At 35.6% G+C, this 18,487-nt stretch overlaps 3 protein-coding genes across 3 annotated transcripts; 2 read left to right on the top strand and 1 right to left on the bottom strand.

Moving 5' to 3' along the window:
- Positions 1-649: 649 nt before the first annotated feature.
- Positions 650-3,017, top strand: LOC103953771 (mitochondrial dicarboxylate/tricarboxylate transporter DTC). Its single transcript, XM_009365562.3, is given in 6 exon segments — positions 650-981; positions 983-1,045; positions 1,278-1,339; positions 1,736-2,094; positions 2,195-2,385; positions 2,517-3,017. Coding segments are annotated over 6 exon segments (966 nt in total). The 5' UTR covers positions 650-747; the 3' UTR covers positions 2,574-3,017.
- Positions 3,018-3,435: 418 nt separating this feature from the next.
- LOC103953768 (peroxidase 4-like) lies at positions 3,436-4,989 on the bottom strand. The gene is made up of 3 exons (XM_009365560.3): positions 4,608-4,989; positions 4,333-4,524; positions 3,436-4,085 (listed from the first exon to the last, which is right to left on the bottom strand). Exons 1-3 carry the CDS (start codon positions 4,815-4,817, stop codon positions 3,531-3,533), a joined length of 957 nt encoding a protein of 318 aa, XP_009363835.2. The 5' UTR covers positions 4,818-4,989; the 3' UTR covers positions 3,436-3,530.
- Positions 4,990-12,653: 7,664 nt separating this feature from the next.
- Positions 12,654-16,319, top strand: LOC103958679 (protein NRT1/ PTR FAMILY 5.1). The gene is given in 5 exon segments (XM_048564884.1): positions 12,654-12,963; positions 13,066-13,277; positions 13,899-14,455; positions 15,287-16,077; positions 16,080-16,319. Coding segments are annotated over 5 exon segments (1,767 nt in total). The 5' UTR covers positions 12,654-12,854; the 3' UTR covers positions 16,178-16,319.
- The last annotated feature ends 2,168 nt before the right edge of the window (positions 16,320-18,487 follow it).

Below are 18,487 nucleotides of genomic sequence, written 5' to 3'. Positions count from 1 at the left end.
TAAGGTTACAAATTTTTTCTTTATTAATGCATGCCCCAACATTTATAATAGTTGAGGCATGGTAGATTACTAGATTTGTAGCTCAAGTAGTTTTTGGACCAAGAAGTCAGATGGTGAAATTTTAAATGGGAAATTCGATTTAGACTAAGGTTAGGAATTTTTTCTTTTATATCAGTGCATGCCCCAACATTTATAATATTTGAGGCATAGTAGATGTTGAAAATTTAAATGGAAAGTTCGATTTAGACTAAAATCGAGCATAAATTTAACCGCAAAATAAGGTTACGAATTATTTTATTTTATTTATTTATCAGTGTATGCCTCAAACTCAAGTAGTTATTGGACTCATAAGTCAAATGTTGAAAATTTAAATGGAAAGTTCGATTTAGACTAAAATCGGGAATAAATTTAACTATAGAATTAGTATCATGCACAAATTAACCTTTTCGAACATGTCAATAGTAACACAATTAAATGAGGGTTAAATATTAAATAAACGTAGTGCTATTCATATACTCATTTTTACTTCTCACATTCTTTTTTTTTAATTTTCGATCATCAAATTGATAAATGAAAAAAAATTAATAAGAGTGTATAAAAGTAAAAATGACTGCATAATAATCCCTTCCTAAATAAATAAAAGGGCGAGGTCATCCGGGTCGAATACAGTAATAATTAGAACTTAGAAGGGATTTAAGGCGGGAGAGAGGCACAGAGAGAGCATCTGTGCGAGCACCACAAAAGATCATGGAAGAGAAGCTGAGATCAGTCATCGGAATCCCAAGAGACGTGCACGTGAACAAAGAGCTGGGTCTGACCATGGAAGAACACCGCCGGAAGAGGAAGGACAAGGCCGACATTGCTGATCCCTCGAACCCCCTTGTCATCCGTTCACGGTGGCGGCAGCATTGGCCCTCTATCAAACCCTTCCTCAACGGCGGAGCTATCGGCGTTCTTGCGGGCTCCTGGGCTTCCCTTTACCTACTCCAAGAGCTGTATGTATGCTCAGTGTCGCCAGATTCCGATGCTCCACTGTTATACCAAGGTTCCAACTTTTTCCTTTTGTTCGCTTCCTCAGAAAGGTGGAAGCTTTTTTTGCGTTTTCCTCTGCAATTTATCTTTCTTTGGCAAAAAAAATTAAATTTCCCGAGTTGGGATTTCTAATGTGATGTTGAAATTGAAATGGGTTAGCAGAGATTTATGATTTGTGAACATTTAAATCATTTTTGTTAACATGCATTTTTATGAATGTTGTTAGATTTCGTTGTTGTTTGCAGATTCTTCACGGTGCGATTTACATTCATCTGTTGACGGTGAGCCAGCAATTGGGATTGTATGAGTAAGTTTTCTAGAAGCCTCAAAGTAAATTAATTTTTTCCTCTCAAAGTAAATTCTTTACTGTTGTTGTAGTTTGTTATTTAATTCAAGAATTTACAAGCTTTGTTGTTTTATGGAGATTGAAGTGTAGATATCTGTCGAGTTTCTCTTGAGCTCATGTAATCCCTTTTTTTTTTTAGCCGTTGATTTGAGGACTGACTGCTGCCATCTGGGATTTCTCTTTATAAAGTTTCGTCGAGCTCTTGAGCAATTGATTTTAAGTAGGAAGGGGCATGATGGTAGCATATGCATGGTTTTTTTCTGTGATCTGATGGATTAATGTTGCATCAACTATTTGGTTTTAGATTCAGAAGTGGACAACTTTTCAAACTTTTGATTGTTTGGCCTTTTTTGCCAGGATTTTGAGAAATAAAGCAATTGCTACAAACGAAGGAATGCCACCCACTCTTTGTCAAGAGGCTGCTTGTGGGTTGGCTGTTGGAGCAACTGGAGCATTGATCAATTTTCCATTATACTCTGGGTATCTTGTGTATAATTATCATCTAGCAACCAAACGATTTCCTAGTTACAGATACGTATTTTCATTTGTCCGTAATATGGCAACCCAGAGAGCTTTGTTTCGAGAAATGTGGAATTATGTAGGTCCTTTTCTGAAGAGGAAGATGTGGTTAGACATGGGCATGCTCGCATCATATAATCCAAGCCTTGATTATCTCAGGGAGTCTTGTGGTTTTAGTGAAGCAAAAGCACAATTGGGTAAAAGCTCCCCCCTTGCCAATTTTATCTCAGTTCCATCTTTTCCCTTTCTCTCTTGTATTTACATGTTATGTAATTTTGATTGTGTTCTTTTGTTCAGGTGCAAGTGCTTCGTCAGCATTCTTTGCTGCAGCATGCAGTTTACCCTCAAAACACGTTCGCATAGTCAGACAAGAAACTGGATATGCTAGCTCTCTGGATTGTGCCCTTGCAATTCTAAAATCAAGAGGTCCTCTTGGCTTCTTTACTGGATTCCCCACATGTTTTGGCCGTGTTGCACTTCCTATCATGGTACTCTCTCTCTTTCTCTCTTCTCTCTCTCTCTCTCTCTCTCTCTCTCTCAAACACAAACACGAGCACAAGCACAAGCACACATCTATTTATTAGTAATGATTATGATATCATGCTGCCTGATTTTGCAGACTACATGGTTTGTCTTGGAAAAGATTCGGAAACTCGAGATGTCAATTGGACTGTAGCAAATCTGGAAGTCTGCAGTGAGATCTCAAGTCGCTTAGGCTAGTCTGCATCAATGCTTGTCCACTCTTGGAAGTACATTTAGGAATTCTACCTACTTAAGCCTCACTATTTCCTTTTGATTTCATATTTTGTTTCCCCCTTGTTTTGTGAATATGTTAGGGAAATGTTATGCAATACGGATACCATTAACAACGAAAGGGTTTGTGACTCTTTCCCTTACTTCGCTTGTAGAATCGAACTGGATTTTAATCCCCTTTTGTCTAATTTAACCAACTTTTGGTTTAGTGGTGTTTCCTCCTCTTTGGTTGGTTTTATGTACAACGATTTTGGGGTTTGGTTTTATATAATAGTTGAAACCCTGGCTTGTGTGGTAATCCACCTCCATGTAAAGGTTAAGCCTGCTTGGAGTGCAAGTCATATGATAAATTATTACATTTTGACAATTCTTCAATTAAATTAATTACGGGTTGCACTCTCCAATTAAATTGTATCCTCATGTTTGTTTCCCCTTTGTTTTGTGAAAATGTTGTGGGAAATGCCATGCAATAGAGACACCATTAAGAACTTCTTTCCCTTACTCCGCTTGTCGAATCAAATTGGATTTTATTTCCCTTCTGTCTTATTTTAACCTGTCGACTATTGGTTTAGTGGTATTTCCTCCTCGGTTTGTTTGAAATGACACGCACGTGACCGAAAATCTGTACTAACCAAACAAAACGAATGCCATAATGAACAAAAAGCATTTTTACAAAAGAAAGTTTCAGTGACAACTTGTCTAAGAACAAAAGAGAATTTCAGAGACAACTTAGGTATAAGAAAGCAGTGGCCAGGTTCCTTCTTTTCGCTTTATGCGAGAGTAGAGTTGGCGGCTGTTGTCGAAGAGAAAAAGGGTACAAGAGTAGGAGTGGGTGAAGAAAGACTAATTACACACTTATATGATTCCATGTTGTGAAATTTTAATTCACTTTTCTGCAATTGGTTCTGATTTCGCCTTGACTTCCTGTAAGAGGATGGATGTTTCCCATTTTGACCATGGCCTTGGCAAAGTGCTTGAAGAATACAAAGGTGTTATTTGCGTATTTCTTAACCAGTTTCTCCGTAGAAGAAGTTCCATTGTAGAGCTCATTGTCTGAATGAAGAAGTCCCTTTTCTTTCAACACATTCTTGTAGTACAAGTTATCAAAATGTGTTGGGGTCTGGAGGTCAAGGCTTGCAAGGTTGTTGTCACTTCCGCTTCTCGGGCAACTTCCCTGCAATGACCTGGCGAAGGCAGCATTGATGGTGGATTCGTTGTAGATACGTGAGCGGAATGATGTGCACCTTGCACGGCCAATAGTATGAGCACCCGAAAGAGCGACCAAGTCCCTTAACGAGAGGCCTTGTGCTGAGAAGCTTGAAATGAGAGCACTTATGTTGGAAGTTGGTGGAGGAATGGAGGTGTTAGCAGCACTTCTGCTAGCAGTGGTTGAATCTCTTCTTCCCAAACGAACTTTCCATGGAGGACCTCCTAACTGCAAATCCAAGAATTTCCATGTAAAAATAGATGCCAATGAAGAAGATTGATTAAAATGTTACTTCAAATTTGAGAACTTGGTGGACGAAACTAGGGAAATATGCACAAATGAATTGGTTATAAACTTGAGAGACACTAAAAGGCTTCTTGTCTGTTTAGTGTCCGCTGCATTATATTTTTGACTAAAAGTTTGTAACCAGTTATGTTTGTGCATTTTTTGAAAGAAATTAAGATAGGTTACTTACATAAACTGTAGATTCACGGGCAGCCAGAGCTAGAAGATCAGCACATGAGACCACTCCAGGGCATGCTTTCTCAAGCTTAGCTTTAATTCTATCAACAACTTCAAATCCTCTAATGGAGTTGTTGTTAGGAACTGCTGTTTTCTCACCAACAAAGCTTGAAGTGTCGTCCAACAGCACCGACGCATCGCAACCCTGAGATTTAACACAGAAATTATGCCAACCTCCTTCAGTTAAGAATGGCTCAATGAGCACATTAAGTGATGGTATATACTTACATTTACGAAGCAATCGTGGAAATGCAGACGGAGCAAGGAAGCCCCGACACGGGTTTCATTTTTTATGGCTGCTATAACTTCTTCTTGCACAATGGACAATGCTTTTGGACATTTGCATTTGTAGAAATTTTTAGTGAGCTTGCAATTGGATTCGAGAAATGCACCAGCAATGACCAAGATAAGCAGGACTAAGTTGTAACTGGAAGCCATGTTACAGTGTTCTCTAGCAGTAGCAGCTAGGTTAGTACAAGAGACACACACATATATATAACCGACATTTTTTCATGCCTAGTAACCACACAAAGTCACAACTCAAGCAAATTAACAAGCTTTGATAAAGACGGAATATTTGGGGTAAAGTAACAATCCATTATTCGGTTCAAAGGGACTAAAGGTAAAGCTAGACTGATAGATATTTGCTTTCGCTACTTTTTCTACACACTAGTATATATAAGGTTCGTTTTTCCAAATTATTATTCTACCTTTTGGCTTTGTGACTGTACACACGTTCCACTTTAGTCTAATTTATATGTATTTTAGCTCAAGGAAGGGCCCCTGCAGGTTGAAATGTCCATCTTTTGAGAGACCTTTGGTCTTGCGTAGTCTTGTAGAGCTTTCATCACCAAGCTTCAAAGGTTTTTTTGGAAGCGTTGAGCCAAAGTTCAGCACGACGTGCTGGAAAAACAGTTGTCTTAAATCAATTCTTCACCAACTAATCTTAAAAAAATGTGCAGTTTCATGTCAATTATTTCACCGTCCAAAGTTACACTTCACCTTACAAAACCGCCTTGTAAGTGTCGGGACTTGAGAGTGTGAATCACACATCAAAATAATCATATTGTATCTCTAATCATCAATAATGTTAGGTTGAATATTCATATTTTAACATAATATCAAAACAAAATATCCTAGCCTTGATTCGAGGGAACTAAAACTTGTCAAACAGTTCAAGAGCCCAACCCAACTTAAGAAGTACCTCATTCAGGAGTTCTAGCTTAATGGGTCATGGCATTCCCCTAAACCCGAAGTTCTTTCCTTCCTAAAACAGGCCCATAATTACTGGATTTTAACAGAAGTCCATATGCCAAGTGGAAGAGCAGCAGATGAATCCAATGGCTCTGTTCATTGTCCTATTTGAGGCATGTTCTTCTGTTTTTCTTTGTTTGCCAGAATTGAAAGGCAGAAGGAGCTTTTTTTTCCCCTTTCTTTTCTCGTTGGTTTTTTCTTTTATTATAGTGCTGCACGATAAAATGTTTCTGCTCACATATACATCATGTTCACTTAAGTTTGTGGGAGTCTACGTAGCTAAGCTAGCCAGTATGTCTACTGTTAAAGTCCCACATCAGTGGATCATGTTGGCATTTTCGTCAGTGATTGAATATGTGATAAAGATTCCAAATTCAAGCCAAATTGTCTTTCTCTGATTGCATGCATGCGCGCGTCAATATACATATGTAAACCCTAACCCTAACTCTATCATTTCGTTTCGACAACTCTCGAACTAAATTGAATGCTTATGAGTTCTTGTTTCACATAAACTTCTGCTGTTTTCGGTATGTCCGTACGTTTATGTAACTACATGAATATAATGAACGATGGATACAAAAATGGCTGGACGTGCAGCTGTTGCTGTAGGAAGCCAAAGAAGTTCATTGTTGTTGTTGTTGTTGTTGTAGTGGGGTCGAACAGCAATGTTGGACCAATTTCAATAGGTTGCCCTATTATTGAGACTACTCTTTGCAATTTGCAAATGTTGCATGCAGCGCCCAACTGGCAACAGATACATCACTGTCACCCACAAAACTTTGATATATACTTCAAATAAATTTAGAGAAACTGGAATACTGTACTGTCCTATATAACTTATATAATATCTTAGCCACTGAATTATGAAGCCATCTTTCATACTGTTAGAAGTATAAATGGATGGCTAAGATAATGAAGTCATCTTTCAACCGCTTCTTTGTGATTAACGTATTCTTCTTGTACACATTTTATAATTAGATCGTCCATTTAACAATAATTAGTGTTTCTCTAAAAAAAAAAAAAAAATGAAACTAAAACTACATTAATGAACCCTCTTTGTCAACCAAAAAATGGTGAAAATGTATCTTTATTTTTTATTACAACAAAAATGTTAAAGATAGTAACGTAATTTCACAAAACAAAATTTTATTGTTTTTTTTTTTTTTAACTTTAACAACCAAAGTAAAAAAATTCACACATTTTATGTGTGGGCATATACTAGTATATATTGAACAAATTGACCGTTTTAATTAGTAATAATTAACATCCTCATGAACCGACATCATTTATTTGACACACATATATCTTATTATTTCCAATTTGATTGATTTGTTGCACAAATGATATTTTAACAATGATACTTAAGAAAATAAATAGTTTTGATTATGAAATTTTGTATAATTCAAGTACACTAAAATGCATGTGGTTCAATATTCTAGTGAATAGCATATTAAATGTTAATGCAAGTATGTTTCAAAAAGTGAAAAGGACCCATATGATCCAACATTTGTACTGTATGAGTTGAAGGCTGCGAAACATCAATTCACCGCCTTAAATGGTGGGGTTTTAGCCTTTGAGGATGCCAATAACCTTGTCTCGCATTAAGGTTAGAGTCAATAGACATCCAATTGCAAAGATAGGTTCTGGCCACAAATTAAACAAGAAAAGGCTTCCATTTGCTTAGGTAGGGGCTCTTGAGAACTAATAGAATCTAGGGTGTGGCTAGGTTTGATTGTATCTAGTTGGGTTGTCGCTGTTGCTGTTGCTGTTTACCCTCGATGTCATGCAAGTGCAACAGTCAATTTTCACAAAACCCATTTCACCTTGCAAACTAAAATGCTATTCTTGTCAAAAGTTCCCTGCTCATAAATCATGCTGAATGAGTGGTCCGAATGGCGTTGTTAAGATAAAGTTAACGAAATAGTAATGCGTATATGATGATCATCAGGAGTTGAAAGGAGGAAAAAAGAGATTAAAGCGATGGTCTGTCGCCTTTGAAGGGATATTTAACAAACTTCTATTTTTAGAATGTCAGTTTCACATATTTAGGCAGCAATTTTCTTTTATAAGAAGACGTGCACTTAATCAAGTTAGAGCAGTGTAGTTTTCTTTCTCTACTCAAATTTGAATACGTAGTTAAGATGAATTTCACATAGAATATCGTTCGTATATACTAAAATGTAAGAAATGGGTAATGATAGTTGAAGATCGTTAATATTGTGAGGAATAATTATGGGAAATATTACAAAAGTGAGGTACATTGAATGAATGTAGCTAACATTACGATCACATATATAACCTCAGACATACGTAATACACTATTCAACCAAAGTACTATGAATATGGTGGACCACGACATACATGGTGATGCTCTTAACGATGAAGCATATGCAAATATGCAATAATGTGTAGGACATGCAAAACAAAACAATTTTGGATTTGGGTTAGACTATTCGGTTAAAACCTCACTTGTTCCGGTGCTATTTGGACAGGTAAATTGCCAATACCAATTTGCAATCTGTATTGGCATGTTTGATAATCATTTTAGTTTCCGATTTTAAATTTTTATAGTTATTTTTCTTTTAATTGAAAATTCGTTTGATACTTGTTTTCAAAATGAAAATTGAAATTCAAAATCAAGTTAAATTTTGAAAACTAAAAAAATTAATTTTTTTTCTTTCATTTTTTTAAAATAAAAAATAAACAAAATAACTATTAAACGAATTAATAAAATCATGCATATATAGTACTTAGTCTTGCATTATCATTTTGCATTGACCTCAATGCGATGAGAGAATATTATCTCTCATTTCTTGTCATCACGATTCCGAAAAGACCGGCACCGGCCGACGTCTAAATTCTAACTTAGAAATATGAGTAAGTCGAAATTAGGGCATTTGAGTATAATTAAGTTGACTAGAATAATGTTTTCCAATTCAGCACTTAAGTTCATATATATATTGTGACATCCCACATCATCTAGGGGAGTGATCCTTATATGTATATTCTCATCCTTACCTAGCACGAGGCCTTTTGGGAGCTAACTGGCTTCGAGTTCCGTAGGAACTCTGAAGTTGAGCGAGAAGGGGGCTAGAGCAATCTCATGATGGGTGACCCACTGGAAGTTGCTCGTGAGTTCCCAACAACAAAACCGTGAGGGAATGGTAAGCCCAATGCGGACAATATTGTGCTACGGTGATGGAGCGGGCCCGGAAAGTGATCCGTCCCGGGGCGGGATGTGACAATATGGTATCATAGCCTAACCCTGGTCGCGTGTGTGCCGATGAGGACGTCGGGCCCCTAAGGGGGGTGGATTGTGACATCCCACATCACCCAGGGGAGTGATCCTTATATGTATATTCTCATCCCTACCTAACACGAGGCCTTTTGGGAGCTAACTGGCTTCGGGTTCCGTAGGAACTCCGAAGTTAAGCGAGAATGGGGCTAGAGCAATCTCATGATGTGTGACCCACTAGGAAGTTGCTCGTGAGTTCCCAAAAACAAAACCGTGAGGGAATGGTAAGCCCAAAACGGACAATATCATGCTACGATGGTGGAACGGGCCCGGAAAGTGATCCGCTCCGGACCGGAATGTGATATATGTTTTTTTAGTTTAAATTAATAAGAATGTCGCAAAAATAAATAAAATAAATAAATAAATAAAACATGAGTCCTAACTAAGTCATGGCTAGCTATAGCTAATTTCATAAGCTCATATACTTACCAATAGTTCAACATAAAACCATCGCACAAATACATGACATAATGTGCAAGATAAAATCATCATACATATATATTGTCAAGCATCCACATCATCAAAGGCTTGCACCACCAGAAAAACAAAGAAAAAAGAAAGAAAAAAAGGCTATATATGTTTTCTGCCTGCCTAGGGTTCTAGGAATTGAAGTCATGATCTCAACCATTCGTCAAAAGCAATAATAATTATCCCATGACAAGAATTCAATGCGAATATATGAGTCAAATGATACATTATATTCTTTGACGCACATGGAAACTTGATAGTCGAATCAATTATAATGTACAAGTTATCATGTATACATCCATTTATACGTAACGTCCATGGCTTCTCCCATGGTTTCTGTGGTTAAGCTAAAATTTAACAATATGTTTTTTACGATTGATTATGTGAATTTTACAAAGTAATATTGTTTAAATTTTATATGTGGGGTTGTCACTTAGTACTACGGTCTAGTAGTATTCCTCTTCACTTGTAAGTAAGTGATCTTACGTTTAATTCTCACCAAAGTCGATTTGAACCTAGCCTAATGTGAAGTTTATCCCACTCTCACACAATAATATTGTTTGTTAAAAAAAAAAAAAAAAGAAAAAAAAGAAAAGGTTTATATGTGGGGTTCACATGCAAGATGCAACCATGACCTTATAAAATGGATGGTTGAGCTGATATATATAAAGATATGGACTTATTTTGGTTTTCTTTAAGAAAAGAAAAATAAAAGAGAAGGGGTATCTTTTAAAGAATACTAACGGAAAATGTTTTTTTTTTGGAAACTACGGAAAATGTTTTTGGTTCAACCTAAAAGTGTAAACTAATGTTTGGGATAAAACTCTTCTTTTGGTTTCTCCAAAAAAAAAAAAAAAAAAAAATCTCTTCTTTTGGAGGTCCATCAGGCCTTCCTTTTTTATTGTACCTAAATTGATTGCCTTAGGTGCTTTTCTCTTTAATGAAATCTTTTTCTAAAAAAAAAAATGTAAACTAATCTTTTTTTTTTTTTTTTTTTTGAGCAAACGTTTTTATCTACACAAAGGAAAGGGGTAGACAAAGCCTCATAATGAGCTAGCAATAACGTGGTTCAAATTCACCTTTGACGAGAATCGAACCTAAGATCTCTCACTTATAAGTAAAGAGGGAATACTACTAGATTGTAGTACTAAGTAACAAAAATGTAAACTAATCTAAGAAAAGCACTTGAAGTCTTTTTCACAAGAAGCAACTAACTGGCGATTCTTGTATGAAGTACTTTAAGTGGATTGAAACTGAAAAATATTTTCTCAAACAAGCTCATAGTTTTGTGAACTTTTGTTCTATCCCCTTCTCAAATCTTACCTTGTTTTTCTTTTCATTCTTTCTTTTTTATAATTCCATTAACAAACAATAAAAATTCGTAAACCTAGAAAATTAAAAGAAACGGTATATATAAAAAATTTAAGGAGAGCTGCTATTGACATTTTAAAGAAATTGACATTACTCTTGCTTAGTGCAAAAAATAAAGTTAATATAATTTGGAGCACTTACAATTATTCTCCCCTACAAAGTCCGTACACGAGTGTAACTCGAAATGAAGTGGGGAATACTGTATGGAATCATTACCTTATACCCTCCCTGTAAAATTTGGCAACCAAATGTTAAGACGAAAATGAGGCAATCAGTTCTATCCTTTTCCACCCTCTGTTTTCTTTTTCTTCCTCTCCTTCTCCACTCTGAAGGCCATAAACTAGCAATTGAAAATTTACGTGTAAGTGGACATATAGTGCGATGAGGTGTGCTATCAGACACCTCTTTTTACTTCTCACATATCATTTTAATTTTCGACCGTCAGATCGGATAAATTGAAGAAAATCAAAAAATAAAAATTAACAAAAGGTATGTGAGAAGTAAAAAGAAGTGTGCTATTAGTGCGATGTGTGAAATTCTTCTAATATGTCTTTTACTGAACCGGCCTAGTGGGTCTGAACATACTCCTGAGATAGTTGTGTAGACCTAATTAGCGCCATTAGGCATATTAATTTAAGAAATTAAGGTTTAAAGTTCGATTTTCATAAGTTCGTGATGTTCCACTGGTATCACTTCAAATTTAGGCGCTGCAAAACTCCAATTCCTGGTCTTGAAAGCCATTCATGAAGATTTCAAAGGGTTGAGAGGGCAAAACTCCTTATTAAGATCTTGATTAATTAAAATTTTCATTTTGCATTAGTGAATAATATGCACAATTCCTGAATAAGGATTAAGGAAAATTAGGACCGCATCCCAAAAATATCAAGAGATGGGGGCACAAGTCAATTAGGGTATGCTATCCATACATTTCTTTTTACTTCTCACACACCTCTTATTAATTATATCATTTAATCTTCTTCAATTCATTCGATCCGGCCGCCAAAAATTAAAAAGGTATGAGAAAAGTAAAAATAAGTATGTGTGTAGCACATCCATTCAATTAAAATTTAGACTTCAAGGGATAAGGCACCGATTTATTAATTTTCTTGGTGAGTACAAACGTGTTTCCCATGTTGGGAAAAAGGGCCACATATTTTTTTCATGTAGAAGCTATAGTGGGGACGGGAGAACCAAACTTTTGAGTGCAAAGGTGAATACTTTTAGTCATACTTGAGTTACAAGTCTTTTTCTAAATAAAAATAAATAAATAAATAAATAAATAAATAAAGAAAAAAGACTACAATAGTTTTTAAAAAAAGTTGGAGTTTAACTATAAAATCAATTGACAATATGATGAGTAACTCAATTACTTATAAGCACATGTAAGGTCATTTCTCCCATCAATGTGAGATTCATTCTCAACATGCTCCCTCACGTGTTGCGAATTTTCAAGGCTAACACTTGGACAATACAAATTGGGTGATGTGAAGCACGTGTGGCCGCTAGGTTTCACACATAACTTGCTTTGATACCATGAAGAAAGTTAGGATTCCACTATAAAACCAATTGGTAATATGGGAAGTAGTGCAATTATATAGAAGCACATGCAAAGTCTCTCATTCTATTTATATGGAATTCATTCTCAACAATTTCAATGTTCCTTAACTACATACTTTACTCAATAGGGAATTTATAGACTACTTCAAGCACGAGCTACTAGAATTAATTTGGCTAGTGTATGAACTAGTTGGGTGTTTATGAAATTAGCTGGGTATTTTGTATTAGTAGTTGTACCTAATTAAGCAGCGCCTTGGATCCTTGTGTATCATCCTGTTACCATCAAAGCAATACATATATCAACAATATCATCTCACAGCATAAACGCTCTCACTTCAAGACTCGAACTCCCACTTGGTTTTGATGACGTGGCATTACAGTTACAATACACCTTTTAGGGCTATAAAATAAGATTTACCACTTCCCCTTCTTGTATAGTATATTGTTTCAGCCATATTTTTGGCTAGCTAAGCTAAGCTCTTATAGCCATATAGTTGTTCCTTCAGTTATCACTCTCATCAAACTCTCTGATGGAAGCCAAAGCTGCTGGTTGCACCCGAGACGGCACGGTCGATCTCCAGGGACGCCCTGTTCATGCCTCCAAGACTGGAAAATGGAAAGCTTGTTCTTTCCTTGTTGGTAATTTATCATAACAATTTCATGCTCAATTTATACAAAAATATCATTTATTAATTTGTTACTCCCAAATCTTAAATAAGTTTGTTACGTGCAATCTTTCAGGATACGAAGCATTTGAGAGGATGGCCTTCTATGGAATAGCTTCCAATTTGGTGAATTACTTGACCACCCAACTTCACGAAGACACAGTTTCTTCAGTCAGGAATGTCAATAATTGGTCTGGAGCAATATGGATGACACCGATTCTTGGGGCTTACATAGCTGACTCTTACTTGGGTCGTTTCTGGACTTTCACTTTCTCCTCCCTCATTTACGTCACTGGTAAATTCATATTAATACTTATCTACTTTAAGAAAGTTTATTCTGCACGTGGTCGTTTTAATCCAGTAGTTACGGTACCGAATTTGACCTCCCATCCTTTAAGTAATTTAGATTAGAATTATCACTTGTAACAAAATAAATAAAAATTATTTTGATCTAAGAATTTCAACGTTTTATATTCTGCTTCAATAAATTTGTTTCTTGATTATGGTTAAGGTAACGACTGTTCCACAAACTTTAGAGTTACGTTAAGAAGACTACACCATCTTTCTAGATCATATTTTATTAAGGCTAATAAGATTTCTTCTTTTCCCTTGTGGGACCGATGCATGGCTCATTTGATTACTAATCTCATTCCTCAACATCCTAATGATTTGCATTAACCTCATATATATATATGATAAACTATAAAAATACAGATAATATATGTGGAGATAATATTCTGTTTTATTAATGCTTCCAACGTTGATGGAAACTGTACTACTAACCGACAGAAAAAGGATATGAAATTATTTGTATTCATCAGTAAAAACACCAAACTTGGTACCTCGATGGCTTAAAGACGACAACCAACATGTAAAACAATATTAATTTGTAGAATTATTTGAACACAGGGAATGATGCTTCTGACAATGGCTGTTTCACTCAAAAGCTTCAAACCAGGCTGCACCAATGGCGTTTGCAACAAGGCCTCCACTTCACAGATTGCATTCTTCTACATTTCTCTCTACACCATAGCAATAGGTTCTGGAGGGACAAAACCCAACATATCCACCTTTGGGGCAGACCAATTTGACGATTTTGACCCCTATGAGAAACAGCTCAAGGCCTCATTTTTCAACTGGTGGATGTTCAGCTCTTTCTTGGGTGCCCTGGTTGCAACTCTTGGCCTTGTTTATATTCAGGAAAACTTGGGGTGGGGGTTAGGGTATGGCATCCCCACAGTCGGTCTCGTGTTATCCTTGTTCATCTTTTATTTTGGAACCCCAATGTATAGGCACAAAGTTAGTAAGACCAAAAGCCCTGCAAGAGATTTCATTCAAGTTCCCATTGCTGCCTATAAAAATAGAAATCTTCAGCTCCCTAGCAACCCATCTGAGCTTCATGAGTTTGAACCACAATATTACGTTAATAGTGGAAAACGCCAGATGTACCACACTCCAATTTTTAGGTAAGCTATCTAATCAATACTATTATTATCAGTTCATAATTACTTATGGGACGCGGGATGCAATTTCGTTTTGATTTTTTTTTTACACTTTTTTTTTCTTTCTTTTTTTGAAAAAAAGTGTTAGAAACTGAAAACTTGTTTGATAATCAATTTTAGTTTGTGAAAAAACTAAAGTTGATTTCAAAATCGAGCTAAATTTTGAAAACTCACAAAATTAGCTTTCAGTTTTCCCTTTTTTTTTTTATTTTTTAAATAAATAAAAGTAAAATCTAAAGACTAAAATAGTCATAGAACGGGTCCTAATTTACTGCTTTAATTGTAAATTGTGAAGTAATTGTAGCTTGGGAAAAAAAGTTACCCTTTTTCCATCTGGTATGGAATATTCTAAGGACATATATATCAATTAGATTCAGACCCCATATCGATTCTGTAGCCTTTCCTACAAGTTTAAAGCTCTGCATTGATGGAATGAACAAACGTGAAGGGTGGACCGGCCGCCCACCAATTTTACGTGCATATATAACTTGGTGGTTTTCTGTGACATTTTTCTAGCCGTTCCTTCTAATAAATTTTCCCATGTACACTGTTCATAACACTACTTTTGTAGTATCTTTCTTCGAATGGTCACAATCTCTCCTAGTCAAGTTGTTTCATGTATGGAATGGCATCATGGTATCCACCAATAATTGTCTCAAAGACTTAAACCCAAACAGAACCTCACAACTCCTCTCATTAGCATTTGGGACAAGAAATATCTAGAAAAAAATATTTATGTAAGATAGTTTGATATATTATGTTATTAATTGGACGAATTAATTCTTGTTTGAATAGGTTTTTGGACAAGGCTGCGGTAAAAGATGACGACAACACAGACGTCTCAGTTAGGGCACCATGCACTGTGACTCAGGTTGAAGGAACAAAGCTTGTTGTAGGAATGGCCATGATATGGCTTGTCACACTAATTCCTAGCACCATTTGGGCACAAATCAACACTCTTTTTGTCAAACAAGGTACCACCCTCGACCGAAGCTTAGGCGGACACTTCCGAATCCCTGCAGCCTCCTTGGGGAGCTTTGTGACCCTCTCAATGCTTCTTTCGGTGCCTCTGTACGACCGTTACTTTGTGCCACTTGTACGTGCTAGAACTAAAAACCCTAGGGGAATCACACTTCTCCAAAGGCTTGGCATTGGATTCGTGATACAAGTTATAGCCATCGCAGTTGCTTATGCTGTGGAAGTTCGGAGAATGTGTGTGATTAGAGTGCACCATGTCAACGGGCCTAAAGAAATAGTACCCATGAGCATTTTTTGGTTGCTGCCCCAGTATATGCTCCTAGGGATAGCTGATGTTTTCAATGCAATTGGGTTATTAGAGTTTTTCTATGATCAGTCTCCGGAGGACATGCAGAGTCTTGGGACAACTTTTTTCACAAGTGGGATTGGGGTTGGTAACTTCTTGAATAGCTTTCTGGTAACTATGGTGGATAAAATTACCAGGAGGAATGGGGGTAAAAGTTGGATTGCGAATAACTTGAATGACTGTCACTTGGATTATTACTACGGATTTCTTATGGTCATATCTATTCTCAACTTAGGGGCATTTTTGTGGGCATCTTGCAAATACTTTACAAAAGGGAGTCTGTGGAAGTGGAGGAGGGTTGCGTACTTAAGATGGTGGAGGGTACAGCAATTCCCACTCCTCCACTTGGACTACAAGTCTAAAGAAGGTTAGAATGTTTGGTGCATGTATATTGACTACCGTACGTTGTAATATGGATTATGGTTAGTCCACTTTTATTTGCCAATATGTAAACTTTTTTACTTTCGATCTTTAGTTTATATTACATCATGTGGATTATGCTTCTCTTTTTCTTTTTCACTTTTAGCTATAAGAAGAATCAAACATGATAAATTATATAATAGTCATGTAATCTTATTATTCTCTTTAAATTATTACACGTAAATTTATTTATTTTTAATTAAACATATAATAAATATATCGTTGTTAGAAGTATGTGACATGGTATATATATTCATAATAAAAATTCTGAAATGATCAAATTACAATAAGCTAGTGGGCAAACAACTTTCTCTTTCGTTTGGTCAATAATTCCTCGGGCCTTTTATTATTATTATTATTAAGGGAGGGCAACCGTTCAAAATTATTATAATAATTTAGGGGATGGAGAAAGTTTTCAAACTCAAAACGTATAGATAGAAACTTAACACCCCATCCACGAAGATATTGGACCACATACAATAATTTCTCGAGCAGAAGGAAGATTCAATGATCTCAATGGTAACACAAAGAACTAATAGCACTTCAAGGCATTACTTAAACCACTACTTACCACTCCCAGTCAAATTAATATGATTGCAGTACTAATTTCAACGACCAGAAAGTACAAAGCAGAAAAGTCAAGGATCATAAGAGTAATTAACTAATTAGTTATGAACTTGATGAAGCGCGATTAGGTTAGTGTGTGTGAGATCAAGAAAGAAAATCGTCTATTCTTGCATCAAAAGTCCGATTCACATATAGTATACTAGTAGTAGTAGCCTAGTAGGTGTATATAGAGAAGTGGTTAGTAACCACTATATTGAACGCCACCAACACCAATTCCTCCACGTAGAGCTTAATTAGCTTCTAATATAAAATTATTTTACTTGGTAATTAAAAAAGATGCCATATATGTGTTCATTTCAAACTTTGCAATCCATGGTTGCTGGCATATGTCATGGATTCTAGGTTGATAATTTAACTTTTCATTATTAAATAATCTATAATCGACATTAATATGTAATTAAAAACATATTTTGTGTGGACACTAACATAATCCATCTTGAGTCATAGCTGTATGGCAGTATGAATAGGTATCAAACACTAATGACCGACAATAAATTTTCCACATGCACTATATATTGAAAAAGAGACACATATCAAACACTAATGACCAACTAATTAGATTTAGATGTCAGATTGTTGATGAAAATGAAGTATAATAGACATACCAACAACTTATTAAAAAAAAGTAATGCTGCCTACACACACGGTTGAGTACTCTATTTAAGGAATGATAATTGTGCAATATGGGAAACATTTTTGCTCACCATCCTAATCTTGGTGTATGCTCATCATACACTTAATTATTTGCTATGTGTCATTTCACTTAACCTTGATTATTTTTTTTTTTCAAAATTTAAAAAGTAACATTTAATATGAAAGTTAACTAGAGTTAGTTGAAATGATATGTGATAAATAATTAAGTGTATGATGAGCATACACCATAGTTATACACTGGTGAGCAAAAATGCTCCGTTGCAATATGTGCAATTAGCAGTCACATTAATAAGTTAGTTCAATACTATCTTGATCGCAATCTCTAAGCTAATATATATATATATATATATTACTTTTCAACGAAATCGAAGAAAAATACTTTAAATCTATGTGTTTTCATGAAATTGGTCCATTTATCATGAATATCCAGTTTTTGTTCTTTGGTATGTTTGTTTTGGAAAATATCCCTATGGAGAATGTTTTATATATACATACATATATACACACACACACACACAAACACACGTTCCTGTCGCGTACAAAGTAGAAACACTATCCAATGAAAAGGATAAATATTCTTACTCAAATTTTCAGTAGTAGCTTACCTGCCAAAAGATGCTTTGGGGTCTATATATTTAAGATGATTTTGACTCTTTTCGGAAGCCAGACATTGAATTTCAATTAAAAATACTAGACAAAAGTATTCTATCATAACGAGTTATGGGGGAGAGAGACTAAAAACGAAATGAAAAGGAATTTGACAAATCAGTGCATGCGCGCTTCAACACCAATCGAATTATTGAAGTAAGGCTTCTTCCTTGCCAGCCATATGAAGAAAGTTTAGAAAAATGTGAAGCATGCATTTCTTGTACGAAAATATCGAATAGTTTATTTGAATAAATATTTTTTTCCACAAATAAATATTTTGTTTATTCGAATAGTTTATTTGATTGCACACGTGTTTAAAATAT

The sequence above is a fragment of a genome, unplaced genomic scaffold (genome assembly GCF_019419815.1).
Source record: "Pyrus x bretschneideri cultivar Hongxiangsu unplaced genomic scaffold, Pyrus_bretschneideri_v1 Contig4, whole genome shotgun sequence".
Classification (NCBI taxonomy): Eukaryota; Viridiplantae; Streptophyta; class Magnoliopsida; order Rosales; family Rosaceae; genus Pyrus; species Pyrus x bretschneideri.
This window is presented reverse-complemented; position numbering and strand designations above follow the sequence as displayed.

What these genes read in the sequence shown, in the direction of transcription:
- LOC103953768 (XM_009365560.3), bottom strand. Translation starts at nt 4,817, where the DNA reads ATGGCTTCCAGTTACAACTTAGTCCTGCTTATCTTGGTCATTGCTGGT. An exon ending in TCCACGATTGCTTCGTAAAT is followed by an intron (nt 4,525 to 4,607) that starts GTAAGTATATAC and finishes GTTAAATCTCAG; the next exon opens with GGTTGCGATGCGTCGGTGCT. An exon ending in CCCGTGAATCTACAGTTTAT is followed by an intron (nt 4,086 to 4,332) that starts GTAAGTAACCTA and finishes TTGGATTTGCAG; the next exon opens with TTAGGAGGTCCTCCATGGAA.